We start from the raw sequence: 14,739 nt of genomic DNA, 5'->3' as shown, positions 1-14,739 counted from the left end.
AGCATAAGAGGCAAAAACCTACCTCAAGAAAATGTTCCAAAGTTTGTCATCAGTTTCGTGTAGTATTTCACTGCTGCTCTTAAATTATTTTAGTGCCATTGTCTTATAGTGCTGTTATAACAGTATAGTGGAGTCACGTTAACCGTGATCATTTTCAGTGATTTTTACTTCATGATTACTAGTAACAATTTCTGTAAATGATTGTTTAAAATGTCTTTTCAGTAATGTGTTAAATGTGCTTCTAATGCATCTTCATTAGATTTCTATCGATAGTATATTAAGTGGATTTTTAAAAAATGTTTTTCTTTGCTTATCTTTTTTTTCTGCATTTTTCTTCTTTAATTCATGTCTGACCGTGTCTCCATTTCATCTGAATCCTTGATTTTATTATTGTGCTGATGTCTGTGATTGATGAACAGAACTACAAAACCTGCTCCTCATCTGGATGGGTAAGAATTCCCTCTTAATTTTTTTTTATTGATAATTGTTATAGACTTTTTCCTATTCTGTGGTTTTCTTTTTACATTTGGATAACTGTCATGGAAAATTGTGACGAGCATAGCCTTGTACTTATTCAGTGATTAGATCAGTAAACTGAAGTTGCATATGCTTCTTGCTCAAAATATTAAGTGATGAAGTAGTTTTATTTAGAAACAGAATTGATAAAGATGACAGTTGCTAAGATCTGAATTATAAACCAACTGAAAGATTAATAATTCCTCAGTTATTTATAAATTCATGTATTTATTTGTAACTGTGTATTGGTGTAACACAGTGAGATGCAGAGGAATGTGGCTTTTGACCCTTTAAATATGACATTACTGAATTGTGTTTGTTCATAAATTTGATATACCACTTTATCTGAGTTTGGTTGAAGCAGTTTACAATAACAAAATTCATAAAATCACTAGAAAGGAACACCATTGTAATTGATAGGAAAGTTGACACATTCAAACTAAAAATTAGAAAAGGAGAGAGAAAGCTCAGAGAAAGAGGAAAAAGGAAAATGGCACGAATTAATAAAAATATTGCATTCATAAAGAAAAGAGCAGTAATATCGCATATGAATTGTAAATCAGATAAATAGTCTTAGGTACGTGACCATCTTTGTAGAATATAAACATATCTTTTGGCAAATTCACTGGTCTCTGGGATGTCTTGTGTATATTCGTAAAGTTTGGCTATATATCAAAGATAAGAAAGGACATCTTTTATATACCAAGTAGAAAAGACCTTTTTTTATTGTTTTCTTGTCCTTTTTGTTTAAGAAGCACAAGATGCACGACATTATAATGAGTAAAATGTTTAAATATATTCACAAATGGAATGTTATTCATGAACAGTGTTTGTTGGCAGAAATAGTGACCAGGTGATATAGCAGAAAATTGTATGTGCTCCCTCTGAACATGTAAAATACTATCAGGCTACTGTTCAAAGGCAATTACCTGGTTAGCAGGTGCTGTGAGCTACATAAGTTTCAGGGATATTCAGCCACACTAATCGGATAGTTTCGCCTCTGACTACCTTGGCACTGTGCAGACAGTGCCTTGGTGGAGCCAGAGGTTCTGTGGTTAGTGGCTATACTCAGACCGCTAACTGGATAAAGTTAGGACAGCAAAAAGTCTCTCCAGTTAGCAGTCTGAATATCACCACTAACCAGACAGCAAAACTGATCAGCACTGAAACCAAATATTCAGCACCAGGTGGAAAGTGGTGCCAGTGCTAAATATCTATTCAATGGCTATATCAAAAAATCAAATCTTCAACAGTCCCACTGTCATACAAATGCAGAACGGTATATAAAATTATCTCAAGTTTCATTATTAGATATAAGAAAGAAAAGAAAAGTTTACATATAGTATACTAGGGTGTACCGATGACGAAGTTTGCGTCATTGATACTGCCATATTAATATAGTGTTGGCAGTAGACGCTACTGAGGCACCCTAAGAAATGAATGCAGTTGTGTTAATATGGGGAGCGTGCCAGGTGCCCTTGACCTGGATTGGCCACTGTCGGTGACAGGATGCTGGGCTAGATGGACCTTTGGTCTTTCCCAGTATGGCACTACTTATGTACTTATGTACTTATGAAGAAGAGGGAATGTGTGACGTTCAAGCTGTTGTTTGAAAGAATATATGAGTAAGAAGTTGGATCCCATAGTGCTAAATATCTAGCATTTCTTTAGCATTTCTTTAGCATTCATGGCGGTTGGCTTTATTTAAAAAAGGCTACTATAGGCTAAATACAGCTCTCAAAGATAAATGACAGCACACTATGGGTTAAGCCGTAGTAGATAAGCAGTGCTTCTCAAACCTTTTGACACAAACTTTTGTTTCAGATTGCCACTGACATGGGTATCTAATAGTGGCAGACTTGCATATATTTTTACACTTGCTCTGGAGTAGTTGCAAAGATTCATGTGAGTGAGTTTTTTGCCTGGGTTCACGTTTTCCATTAACAGGCAGAATGTAGTGAGGCACATAAGTGGTTATGGTTGTCATCAAATGTCACTGGGGTGAAACGGCTTTCCCAGAGCATTATGGCTCATCAGTTTTATACCGTGCAATATATGCATACCCTTTCAAGAACTACAAGGGTTTTCTTCCAATCTGTTTCCCCCCCAGCACAATTTGAGATAGCAGCTATTCTTTTTGAGGCAGATGAACATGGAACCTATCATCTGTCCAGCTTCTGATGTCTTCTTTCAGCTTCTGCCATTGCTGCTAGATGATTTTGCATAGCTTTGTGTCCTTGGGTTACATGAAGATGTACATACTAAATCGGCAGATGAGCCCCTTGCGCTATGCATATGTTCGTTGATGATAGGGTTAAAGAGATGAATACTGTCAAGGACCACTGTAGTATTTTGTAGTATTTGATGTAATTCCAGAGTCTACATAAATTTCTACAATAGTAGAAAGGAAAACAACTTTCATACCATTTCTAGGCTACCACAACAGACCCAACAGTGCCTTGCAGAAAGAGAGAGAGAAGGCAGTCAGAGCAGGCTGCCATTGTGTAATCAAAATCAACCTTTTTCTTTTGACTTTGTTGTCTGAACATTAGCAATTCCTTTCACCCATACTCATCCTGCCTGTCTTTAGGTGATCAGGTGTAGTTCTTTCTGCAAGAATGGTAGAAGATAGCAGTAGATTCCTGTCAGCATTGCAAAATTTGGTTATCGACTCTGATCTTTTATCTGGTCTCAAATCATGGCCCATGTGCTTCACAAAAGAGTTTGGCTTCTCTTGAAAGCTGTTGCCTTATAACCTTTCTGTTCGACAAAGAGAATTGAGGGTTTTATTCCAGGTATTTTCTTATTCACCAAAAAACCAGAGGGCTACATCCCATCATATTCCCCAGGGACCTCAACTTATCTTTTTGCTAAGAAAAGTTCAGAATGAAAACTCTACTCACCATCCACAAAGATATATACACACACATTCCACTTCATTTCAGCTGTAGGAAATATCTTTGTTTCATTCTGTAAACCAGCAGTTACCAATACAAGGTACTTTCCTGTAGCCTCTCCTCGGTCCCCAGGGTTTTTACCCAATGTCTGATGGTTGTACTAGCTCAGCTGCAGAAATAGAGACTAGGGCTGTCCATCAAGTGAAAGATTTAACCGCACAATTAATTGTGATTAAAATTCTTAGTCATGCTTAGAGCGGCCCCCTCACATTTCCTCCTGTACAGTGCAGATGTAAATTCTCAAAACTGATATATTTCAATTACTAAACTAAAAATAAAATCATTTCTTACTGTTGTCTGATGATTTTATCTTTCCAATCATCTTGTTCCCTGTCTCTGGTTCTGCTTCCCTGTGCTCTGAACTCTGCTTCCAGGGTCTCCTGTCTAGTATTCACTATTTCTTTCTTTCTCCTCTTTCTCATCCTGCCTTAAGTCCATTTTTCATATTCAATTTTCATCCATTTTTTCCTCCTTTTCAATTCTGTCTAGTTTCCATCTCTTCCGTTCCATTCATGGGCACCATCTCCTCCCTTCCCTTCCCTTGCCACCGTCTCCTCCTGTCTCTCTTCTCATCTCTTTTCTCCCCTCACCTTCCCTTTCCCTCCATGGGCACCGTCTCTTCTCTTCTCTCCCCTTCCTTTTCCTTTCCCTCCATGGGCACCATCTCTTCCCTCCACTCCACAGTCACCATGTCCCTTGTTTCCTTCACCTATTTCCAGCATCTTTCCAACCCATGCCGGTAATTGGGAATCAAAACGGGAGCTGGGCAGACTTCTACGATCTACGCCCTGATCGTGACTGAATAGATAGGGATGGGCTGGAGTGTAAATTTTAAGGGGCTTCAACGTTAGCTTCAGAACTTAGTACAAGAACAGTACTGGGCAGACTTCTACGGTCTGTGCCCTGAGAAAGGCAAGGACAAATCAAACTCTGGTATACATATAAAGTATCACATACCAAGTAAAATGAGTTTATCTTGTTGGGCAGACTGGATGGACCGTACAGGTCTTTATCTGTCGTCATTTACTATGTTTATCTGTCATTTACTATGTTATGTGTTACTATGTTCTCAAACATATCTTTCTCTCTCTCTCCCAGCAAATCTTCCTGTGCTTCTGAACCCATCCCCCTCCAGTCTAGTAGCCCTTGTGCTACCTTGGAGGAGGGAGGTCTCCTAGAAGGAGAGCATCACCCTGGTGAAGTAGGAAGTACTCCTGTAGCCAGGACCTGCCCACCAGGGGATGTACTATCCTCTCGCACCGAGGATATGTCTCCAAGTGCTGCTCGGGAGGGAAAGGTTAGGACATCTGTTGTAGTTGGTGATTCGATCATTAGGCATATAGATAGCTGGGTGGCTGGTGGACATGAGGATCGCCTGGTGACTTGCCTGCCTGGTGCGAAGGTGGCGGACCTCACGCGTCACCTAGACATGATTTTACATAGTGCTGGGGAGGAGTCCGCTGTCTTGGTACATGTGGGTACCAATGACATAGGAAAATGTGGGAGAGAGGTTCTGGAAGCCAAATTTAGGCTCTTAGGTAGAAAGCTCAAATCCAGATACTCTAGGGTAGCATTTTCTGAAATGCTACCTGTTCCACGTGCAGAGTCTCAATGCGTGGATGAGACGATGGTGCAGGGAGGAGGGTTTTAGATTTGTTAGGAACTGGGCAACATTCTGGGGAAGGGGGAGCCTATTCCGAAAGGATGGGCTCCACCTTAATCAGGGTGGGACCAGGCTGCTGGCGTCGGCATTTAAAAAGGAGATAGAGCAGCTTTTAAACTAGAAATGGGGGGAAGGCCGACAGTCGCTCAAAAGTGCATGGTTCGGGAAAAGGTATCTTGCAAAGATACCTCGCAAACAGGGAAGATAGGGTTTCTGGATAGTGAGGTTGCACAACAGACCGTGGTAGACCAGGTGCTCTTAAATACAACTAAAGATCAGACAAAAGATGTCAAATCAATAGTGTCAGGTACTAAGCATCATGCAAATAAGAACAACAAACATACTCTGAAATGTCTATATGCAAATGCTAGGAGTCTAAGAAATAAGATGGGAGAGTTGGAATATATTGCACTAAACGAAAAATTGGATATAATAGGCATTACTGAGACCTGGTGGAAGGAGAATAACCAGTGGGACACTGTCATACCGGGGTACAAAGTATATCGTAGTGATAGGGTGGATCGGACTGGTGGAGGGGTTGCATTGTATATTAATGAGAGCCTTGACTCAGATAGATTACAAATTCAGCAGGACACAAATCACACCTTTGAATCATTGTGGGTTGAAATTCCATGTATAAAAGGGAAAAAAACGGTGATAGGAGTGTACTACCGTCCGCCTCGCCAGGATGAGCAGGTAGACACAGAAATGATAAAAGAAATCAGAGACGCGAACAAAATGGGCAATGTGATAATAATGGGTGACTTCAATTATCCAAATATAGACTGGGTAAATGTAACATCGGGACACGCTACAGAGATACAATTCCTTGATGAAATCAAGGACAGTTTTATGGAGCAACTGGTGCAGGAGCCGACGAGAGAAGGAAAAATTCTAGACTTGGTCCTTAGTGGAGCGCATGATCTGGTGAGGGATGTTATGGTACTGGGGCCGCTTGATAACAGTGACCATAATATGATCAGTTTTGATATCGACCTTGAAGTAACTGTACACAAAGTCAAATACGTTAGCGTTTAACTTTAAAAAAGGAGACTATGATAAAATGAGAAGAACGGTAAAAAAAAAACTTAGGGGGGCAACTGAGAGAGTAAAAATTGTACAACAGGCGTGGACGCTGTTCAAAAATACCATCCTGGAGGCCCAGGCCATACATATTCCGCGAATTAGAAAAGAAAGACGGAACTCCAAAAGACAGCCGGCCTGGTTGAAAAGTGAGGTGAAGGAAGCTATTAGGGCTAAAAGAAACGCCTTCAGAAAATGGAAGAAGGAACCGTCTGAAAATAACAAGAAACAGCATAAGGAGTGTCAAAGCAAATGCAAGGCGCAGATAAAGAAGGCCAAGAGGGATTACGAAAAAAAGATAGCATTAGAGGCAAAAAAACATAGCAAAAAATTTTTTAGGTATATTAAAAGCAGGAAGCCGGCAAAAGAATCGGTTGGGCCGCTGGATGACCGAGGGGTAAAAGGGGCGATCAAGAAAGACATAGCGGAGAGACTGAATGAATTCTTTGCTTCGGTCTTCACCGAGGAAGATTTGGGTGGGATACCGGTGTCGGAAATGGTATTTCAAGCGGACGAGTCGGAGAAACTTACTGACTTCACGGTAAACCTGGAGGACGTAATGGGGCAGTTCGACAAACTGAAGAGTAGCAAATCTCCTGGCCCGGATGGTATTCATCCTAGAGTACTGATAGAACTGAAAAATGAGCTTGCGGAGCTACTGCTAGTGATATGCAACTTATCCTTAAAATCGAGCGTGGTACCGGAAGATTGGAGGGTGGCCAATGTAACGCCCATTTTTTAAAAAGGCTCCAGGGGAGATCCGGGAAATTATAGACCGGTGAGTCTGACGTCGGTGCCAGGGAAAATGGTAGAGGCTGCTATTAAAAACAAAATTACAGAGCACATCCGAGGACATGGATTACTGAGACCGAGTCAGCACAGCTTTTGTGTGGGGAAATCTTGCCTGACCAATTTACTTCAATTGAAGGAATAAACAAACATGTGGACAAAGGGGAGCCGGTTGATATTGTGTATCTGGATTTTCAAAAGGCGTTTGACAAGGTACCTCTTGAAAGGCTACAGAGGAAATTGGAGGGTCATGGGATAGGAGGAAATGTCCTATTGTGGATTAAAAACTGGTTGAAGGATAGGAAACAGAGAGTGGGGTTAAATGGGCAGTATTCACAATGGGAGAAGGGTAGTTAGTGGGGTTCCTCAGGGGTCTGTGCTAGGACTGCTGCTTTTTAATATATTTATAAATGTTTTAGAGATGGGAGTAACTAGCGAGGTAATTAAATTTGCTGATGACACAAAGTTATTCAAAGTCGTTAACTCGCGACAGGATTGTGAAAAATTACAAGAGGACCTTACGAGACTGGGAGACTGGGCGGCTAGATGGCAGATGACGTTTAATGTGAGCAAGTGCAACGTGATGCATGTGGGGAAAAAAGAACCCGAATTATAGCTACGTCATGCAAGGTTCCACGTTAGGAGTTACGGACCAAGAAAGGGATCTGGGTGTCGTCGTCGATAACACACTGAAACCTTCTGCTCAGTGTGCTGCTGCGGCTAGGAAAGCGAATAGAATGTTGGGTATTATTAGGAAAGGTATGGAAAACAGGTGTGAGGATGTTATAATGCCATTGTATCGCTCCATGGTGCGACCGCACCTTGAGTATTGTGTTCAATTCTGGTCGCCGCATCTCAAGAAAGATATAGTAGAATTGGAAAAGGTGCAGCGAAGGGCGACTAAAATGATAGCAGGGATGGGACGACTTCCCTATGAAGAAAGACTAAGGAGGCTAGGGCTATTCAGCTTGGAGAAGAGACGGCTGAGGGGAGACATGATAGAGGTATATAAAATATTGAGTGGAGTGGAACAGGTGGATGTGAAGCGTCTGTTCACGCTTTCCAAAAATACTAGGACTAGGGGGCATGCGATGAAACTACAGTGTAGTAAATTTAAAACAAATCGGAGAAAATGTTTCTTCACCCAACGTGTAATTAAACTCTGGAATTCATTGCCGGAAAATGTGGTGAAGGCGGTTAGCTTAGCAGAGTTTAAAAAGGGGTTGGGCGGTTTCCTAAAGGACAAGTCCATAAACCGCTACTAAACGGACTTGGAAAAATCCAAAATCCCAGGAATAACATGTATAGAATGTTTGTACGTTTCGGAAGCTTGCCAGGTGCCCTTTGCCTGGATTGGCCGCTGTCGTGGACAAGATGCTGGGCTCGATGGACCCTTGGTCTTTTCCCAGTATGGCATTACTTATGTACTTATGATCCCCATTCTCTCTCCTTTTTCACAGCAACGTTTCCTGTACTTCTGAACCCTCCTTCCCTCCTCCCTCCCCCTGCAGTCCCCATTCTCCCTCTTTCTTCCAACAGCTCTTCCTGTGCTTCTGAACCCTCACCCCGACGGATCCTCCCCCCTGCAGTCCCCATTCTCTCTCTTTCTCCTGAACCTTCACCCCCCCCCCCCCCCCCGTGGTGTGGATTCTGCGTTCTCTCTTTCCTTATACATGCTCCTCTTGGCCCTCTGACTTGTCTTTTGCGCTTGGCCCTCTGACTTGTCATTAGCGCTTCAGTACTGGAGGCATGCTGCTTCTTTCAACCGCCTGAAGCCTCTGTAGTGTCCTGCCTTCTCTGACAGAACTCCCTGTTCCTGTTTCCCAGTGGGACGCTACAGAGAGAGGCTTTGTGCAGCTGAAAGATGCAGCATGCCTTTAGTGCTGCAGCGCAGAAGACAAGTCGGAGGACCAAGAGGAGCAGGTATAAGGAAAAAGAGCACGCAGAATGTGTACCGTGGGGGGGGGGGGGGAGGGGGTTCAGGAGCAAAAGATTTGAGAGAAAGAGAGAGAGAATGGGGTTCGTGGGGGGAGAGGGTTCAGAAGCACAGGAAGAGTTGATGGGAGAAGGGGGGGGGAGGGTTCAGAAGTACAGGAAGGCAATGTCAGAGAGCCAAGAGGAGCCCGGAATAAGGGAGGAGAGAGTAATCACATTCCACCTTTTCTGGGCCCCAGCAGTGCTGCTGCTTAGAACCCCTCTAACCGTGCCGCGGACTCATACCTTAACAAAATGTATATAGGCCCTGACTCGATAGTCAGCTGAGGCTCTGGCTGAATTTCGGCCAGGGCCACTTAATTCCAGCAGTCTGCCAGTGCTTGCCCCAAATTATCCCCTAATATTCACTGCCGGTGCCTGAGTTGATCCTCATTTTCTGCTAGGCTGTTTCTGCCACTGGAATAGCTGCTTCTTTCTCTGTTACTACACAGCTCTGCAAGTTTGAGCATTGTGGTGGAGGAAACACTACCCTGGTCTCACAAGACTTAAAGACCCTAGATCAGCATGGAGGTTCCTGCATTCAAGCTCACAACAGAGAGCTGTGTGATGCAGAGAAAATGAAGCCCTTGTTCTGTTAATAACAGAGGTAGCAGCAAAAGGCATTCAAATCCTAGGCTCTGGGGAAGTTTCTAGGCACTAGAGTGACCTGAAAGGGCAGTTCTGTAACTGAATACCTGCATTTATGCACAACTTGGACATGTAAATGTACAGAATACCAGCACTTTCACAGCTAAGTGTACATGTTCGTTCTTAAGTGACTGCACAGCGCTATTCTGTAAAAGTTTATGTAAGTGGCATAGCACAAAATTGCAAGAGGGCATTCACAAGGGTGGGGGCATGGGCAGTGCTGCCACTTAACGCACATAACTTATAGAATAATGTATGTTATCATGCGGCTGCTGCATTTAGGCATTCCCAGTTATATCATGTCTATGGCTGGTATAACTGCAGGTATCTAAATTTTAGGCAGCCAATGCTTGGTTAATTTAGTGTTCTGTAATCGAATCTGGGCATCCAGATAATGTTACAGAATAGGCTTTTACTGCGCAGCATCAGGGTGCCTAAAAGAAAGCACCTACTTAAAGAATTCCCCCCCCCCCCCCGCCTGAGATTTGTCAAGCCCTGGCTTACATTATTTGTATTTGTTCTCATACCCATCCAGGTATTTGGTACCCTATTTGGGTGATTTCTTTGAAAACTGAGAAAGCAACCTGGAAAATGTTTTAAATTCTGTTTTCCTCTTTGTTTTCTCTTTACATATTCTCATGCTAGTTTTCCCTCTTGTCTTGAACTGTAGCTGTTGCTCTCTTCTCTGCTCCCCTGACTGCTTTCAGTTGGTTTCTTTATCTGTTGTAGTGCTTCCTATCCCTGTCATCTCCATACAGAAATGTAAACTTTTATAGATTAAAGGTAATTTAAAGAATATGATGTGAGTGTGTGTTATATAGTGTGGAAGTGCTATAAATAATTTTTATTTTGTTTAGTTTTTTTGTGAGACCTTGTTTCAATAGAGTGGGGAAATAATCATAGAAAAGGTGTGAGAAATTATAAGGGAATCTTTTCTAAAGACCAATTGAATATACTTCTGTATTTGCAGAGTGCACGTTGTCTTTGGGCTGGTTATTTCTGGCTTTGAAGTGATAGAACAAATAGAAAATCTGAAAACAGATGCTGTAAGCAGGCCATATGCTGATGTGCGAGTTATTGATACGGGAGTACTGGTCTCAAAGTCAGCAAAAGATGGTAAGACCCTAATAAGCTTTCTGTTGGACAGCCTCTTTAACCAAAAGAAAGTACAATCCATACTTGCATAGACCAACAAGTCTCTGCATATCAGAGCTGCATTTTTTTTAGGAAAAGTAATTTTTCTCATATCAACAATTTTATTTATTAGGAGGTAGTTATTGCCTTTTTTGAAGAAAATCACTCAAGGCTGTCTACAGCAAGTAGAAGTTTCATATAGAAACTAACAAAGCACTTAAATTTGGTATTTTTGCATACCAGTGTTTGTTTATGAAACTTACCAGATTTGACACAGTTCACATCCAAGAATAAGAGTATTAGTTCCAGTAATTGTAAAATGTGATTATAATATACAAAAGTGCAGTAGGGGCTCTGTACAGAAAATTAGTAATCTGTAATTGGGATGGAAGAAGGATGAGAAGATTGTAGAAACAGTGAGATGAGTCCATGTCATCTTTTGCCTCTATATGACATCTCGTGTTTACCTGTTCTTTCATAAGTTTAGAAGCACACCAGTCTTAACATACTCAGAAGTTATCTGAAATTAACTTGCTGCTCAGTGGTGTGTAACAGTGTAGCACTATACCCAGTATGAACCACAGAGTAACAGTTTCTGTCCTCTCTTCAGTGATTGCAAGGGGGTTTTCCAGTTATTGCACATCCAGCTGCTTTCCAACCACATTGACCCCAAAACTTAATGGGTAGCATTTGTGTAGTCAGCTTTTAAATGGATGACTTATTCTTCAATTTTTTGCCATTTCCTACCATCACAGTTCAAACCATGAACAGACTATTTAACAGAAGTTCATGCTTAGAAGATAATCCCTTGCTTATCGCTATAGTTCAGTTAGGTGCTTATACCCCAAATCACTCTCATATTGATTGCTTTTATTTGCATGCACAATATATTTTTCCAGTATTGGCTGTTTTTCTTAAAGAAGAGACTTCATAATGTACAGCTTCACTACCTATTGATAAGTTAATATATTGATGATACCCATTCAAGGCCAGATACAGCACAAATATAGTATTCCTTTTTTTGTTCGTTTGTTTAAAGTTTTGGAGAAACATAAAGTTTCTTCAAATGCAGTGCACTTGTTGCAGTCTTCATCTTCTGAATCCTTGCTGTCTGAGAATGAGTTGCAAAATGAGAAAAGCAGAAGGAAAAAGCGTAAAAGAAGAACTAAAGTGAAACATGTAAAAAAGAAAAGGAAGGAGGAGAGAGAGAGTGAAGAACTAGTCAACAAAAGGGATCCAAGTCATAGGTAAGTTTATATATACCTTCATAAATACTACAGGTTAAAAAAGTTTAAAATATTTGAGCTGTTTTGTGTTTAATTCATGACAGGTCTGTTTCTTCTTTTGCCCTTATCCACTCAGTCTACCCCTCTCCTCATTTGCCGCCAAATGTGCTCTCCTTCTACAGGTGGCATAACTAGGCCACTGATTCTGGTCCTCAAGAGCCAATTGAAGAGTCTGATAATCATAATATTCACAATTATTCATGAGATTGTGTTACATTAACAGCCTCCAGTGAATGTAGAATATTTTTTCAAAGACAGGATAGTCAAAAATAGATGGTGTCATCTGACAGAGCCTGGCATGGAGAAAGCTTCCCAACTTAGATTAGTCTGGAAGCTTTCAAGAATCCTTTCTGCGCCTTTGTCATCTCTTTTTTTTGTTGCTGTCACATGAGACTTCCTTCAGTTTCTTCTTTTCCACTGAGCCATTAAGTTCCATCTGTGCTGCACTCTTGAGATTTTTCCAACTTAAAAAAAATAACACTGTCATGTAGGCTTTCAGGTATTTCCCTTTAGTGGAGGAGTGGCCTAGTGGTTAGGGTGGTGGACTTTGGTCCTGGGGAACTGAGGAACTGAGTTTGATTCCCGGCACAGGCAGCTCCTTGTGACTCTGGGCAAGTCACTTAACCCTCCATTGCCCCATGTAAGCCGCATTGAGCCTGCCATGAGTGGGAAAGCGCGGGGTACAAATGTAAAAAAAAAACCCTAGTCAGGTTTTTTGGCCAGATTTTAAGTTCTATTACTTTTTCTATTTTATTTATTGTGATTGATTTATTTATTTAGATTTTGCTCACACCTTTTTCAGTAGTAGCTCAAGGTGAGTCACATTCAGGTACACTGGGTATTTCTCTGTCCCAGGAGGGCTCACAATCTAAGTTTGTACCTGAGGCAATGGAGGGTAAAGTAACTTGCCCAAGATCACAAGGAGCCGCAGTGGGATTTGAACTGGCCACCCCTGGATTGTAAGGCTGGTGCTCTAACCACTTGGGCACTCCTCCACTTTTATGAAGAGATTCACCGTAGGCAATGTAGAGCAGGTACAGTTTAACATAAAATTTACAGTTTTGTTAACAGCATAATGTTAGTAAAAAAAATAACCAAATGAAAACAAAAATATAATTGAGGTAAACTTGAGAAGAGCAAATTAAAACCTAATAATAGGACTACCATGAGACAGTATCATAAATATACACATGGCACTGAAATTCAAATAACAGATATTAGATGATTCAGTAGTATTATGCCGACATTGCATTATAAGTAGGGATACATTTCAATTAAATAATTGTAATTGCGGTCAATCGCATGATTAAACATTTTAATCTTGCAATTGAAGCCAGTCTGTGGGAGAGGGTACTGGAGGTGAAGGTGGCGCAGGGATGGACTGGAGAGGGATACACATTTCCTCCCCCCTCCCCCAATAGATATACGTTTGCGGTTGGGGATGCCAAAGCAAGGCAGTGTATGCAAATCAACTTCATGCATATTCATTGTGGGTATCTTGAAAACCTGACATGCAAGGATGTACTCCAGGACTGACATGGAAACACTGAGCTTTACCACTAATTAAAGGCCTAACATCATCATTTCTTCTGCCTCTAGGTCCAACTCTCTCTCACTTCTGCCCCTCTACTCCCAGGTCCATTATCTCTCTGTCCCCCCCCGAGTCCAACACCTCTCTCTTTTTCTCCTTTTCTCCACCCTAGGTCAATTAGCTCTCTTGCCCTCTCTGAGCCCAACATCTCTCCCTCTCCCTCCCTTCCTCAATTCAGTTTCTCTCCTTATTCCCCCCCTCCCCCAAGCCCAACACTTCTTTTTCTTCCTTCCCTCCATCCCAGGTCAGTTCTCTCTCTCCCTCTCTCGGAGCCCAACATCTCTTCCTATCTGTTCTCCTTTCATCTTTCTCTCCCTCTCAGTTCAGCATCTCTCCCTGTTGCCCCCTACCTCTCCTGTAGCCCTTCTTACAGTTCTCTCTCCATATCCTTTCCTGCTCTGCCACCCTGTTCTGCTGCCCACACTGTCCGGCATCTCTTCTCTCCTTCCCACCCAGTTTACCTTTTGCAAGTTTCACAAAGTCTTTGGTCCTGCGGCAGCCGTCTTGAGAAGCTACTGCACCTGCACTGGGCTTTTCCCTCTGGCCCAACCTGTCCCAAACAGGAAGTTGCATCAGAAGAGGGCAGGTCAGAGGGAAGGCCTGGTGCAGGCTGCTTTTCAGGACGGCTGCCTCTGATGCAGGATCGAATATTGTAAAACCTGCAAAAGGTAAACCAGGTTGGAAATGCAGATGGGAGAGCCGCTGGCTGTCCAGGAGGTGAGGGAGAGATGGCAGACCATGTGGGTAGCAGAAGAGATGAAGAAGGGAGGGAGAAGATTATTAATTGCTATTAAATTTTAATCGCAGTTAGTAAGAGTGTTAATTAGTGTTAACTGCGATTAACGTACAGCCCATTAATAAGTGCACATTAGACCATTCAAATAACAGATATTGATTTTCTATAGTACAGCTTACCATGTAGCCAAGGGGCTAAGTGCAGGTATATAGATGGGAACAAGATAGGTAGTTGTCACGTCTGTGGCCGTGACCACCCTCAGCCTTACCTTCTTTCTGGGGGTCAGCAGCACTGCTGGCTTCTGTCTGTGTTTGTGTTAGTCTTGTCTCTGTCCTGGTGTGCTGGCTGCTTCCAGCAAGAAC

General features: G+C 42.0%; 1 protein-coding gene across 5 annotated transcripts in view; it reads left to right on the top strand.

Moving 5' to 3' along the window:
• NKTR (natural killer cell triggering receptor) overlaps positions 1-14,739 on the top strand; it is a 364,002-nt gene that overhangs the window by 138,790 nt on the left and 210,473 nt on the right. For all 5 annotated transcript variants that reach the window (XM_030197676.1, XM_030197654.1, XM_030197662.1 and 2 more), the window contains 3 exons: positions 420-449; positions 10,601-10,746; positions 11,804-12,011. In XM_030197676.1, coding sequence (XP_030053536.1) covers positions 420-449; positions 10,601-10,746; positions 11,804-12,011 — 384 coding nt within the window. The remainder of the gene's footprint in view (positions 1-419; positions 450-10,600; positions 10,747-11,803; positions 12,012-14,739) is intronic.

The sequence above is a fragment of the Microcaecilia unicolor genome, chromosome 1, assembly GCF_901765095.1.
Source record: "Microcaecilia unicolor chromosome 1, aMicUni1.1, whole genome shotgun sequence".
Taxonomy (NCBI): domain Eukaryota; kingdom Metazoa; phylum Chordata; class Amphibia; order Gymnophiona; family Siphonopidae; genus Microcaecilia; species Microcaecilia unicolor.
The sequence above is the reverse complement of the archived record's forward strand: the minus strand, read 5'-3'. Positions and strand labels throughout refer to the sequence as shown.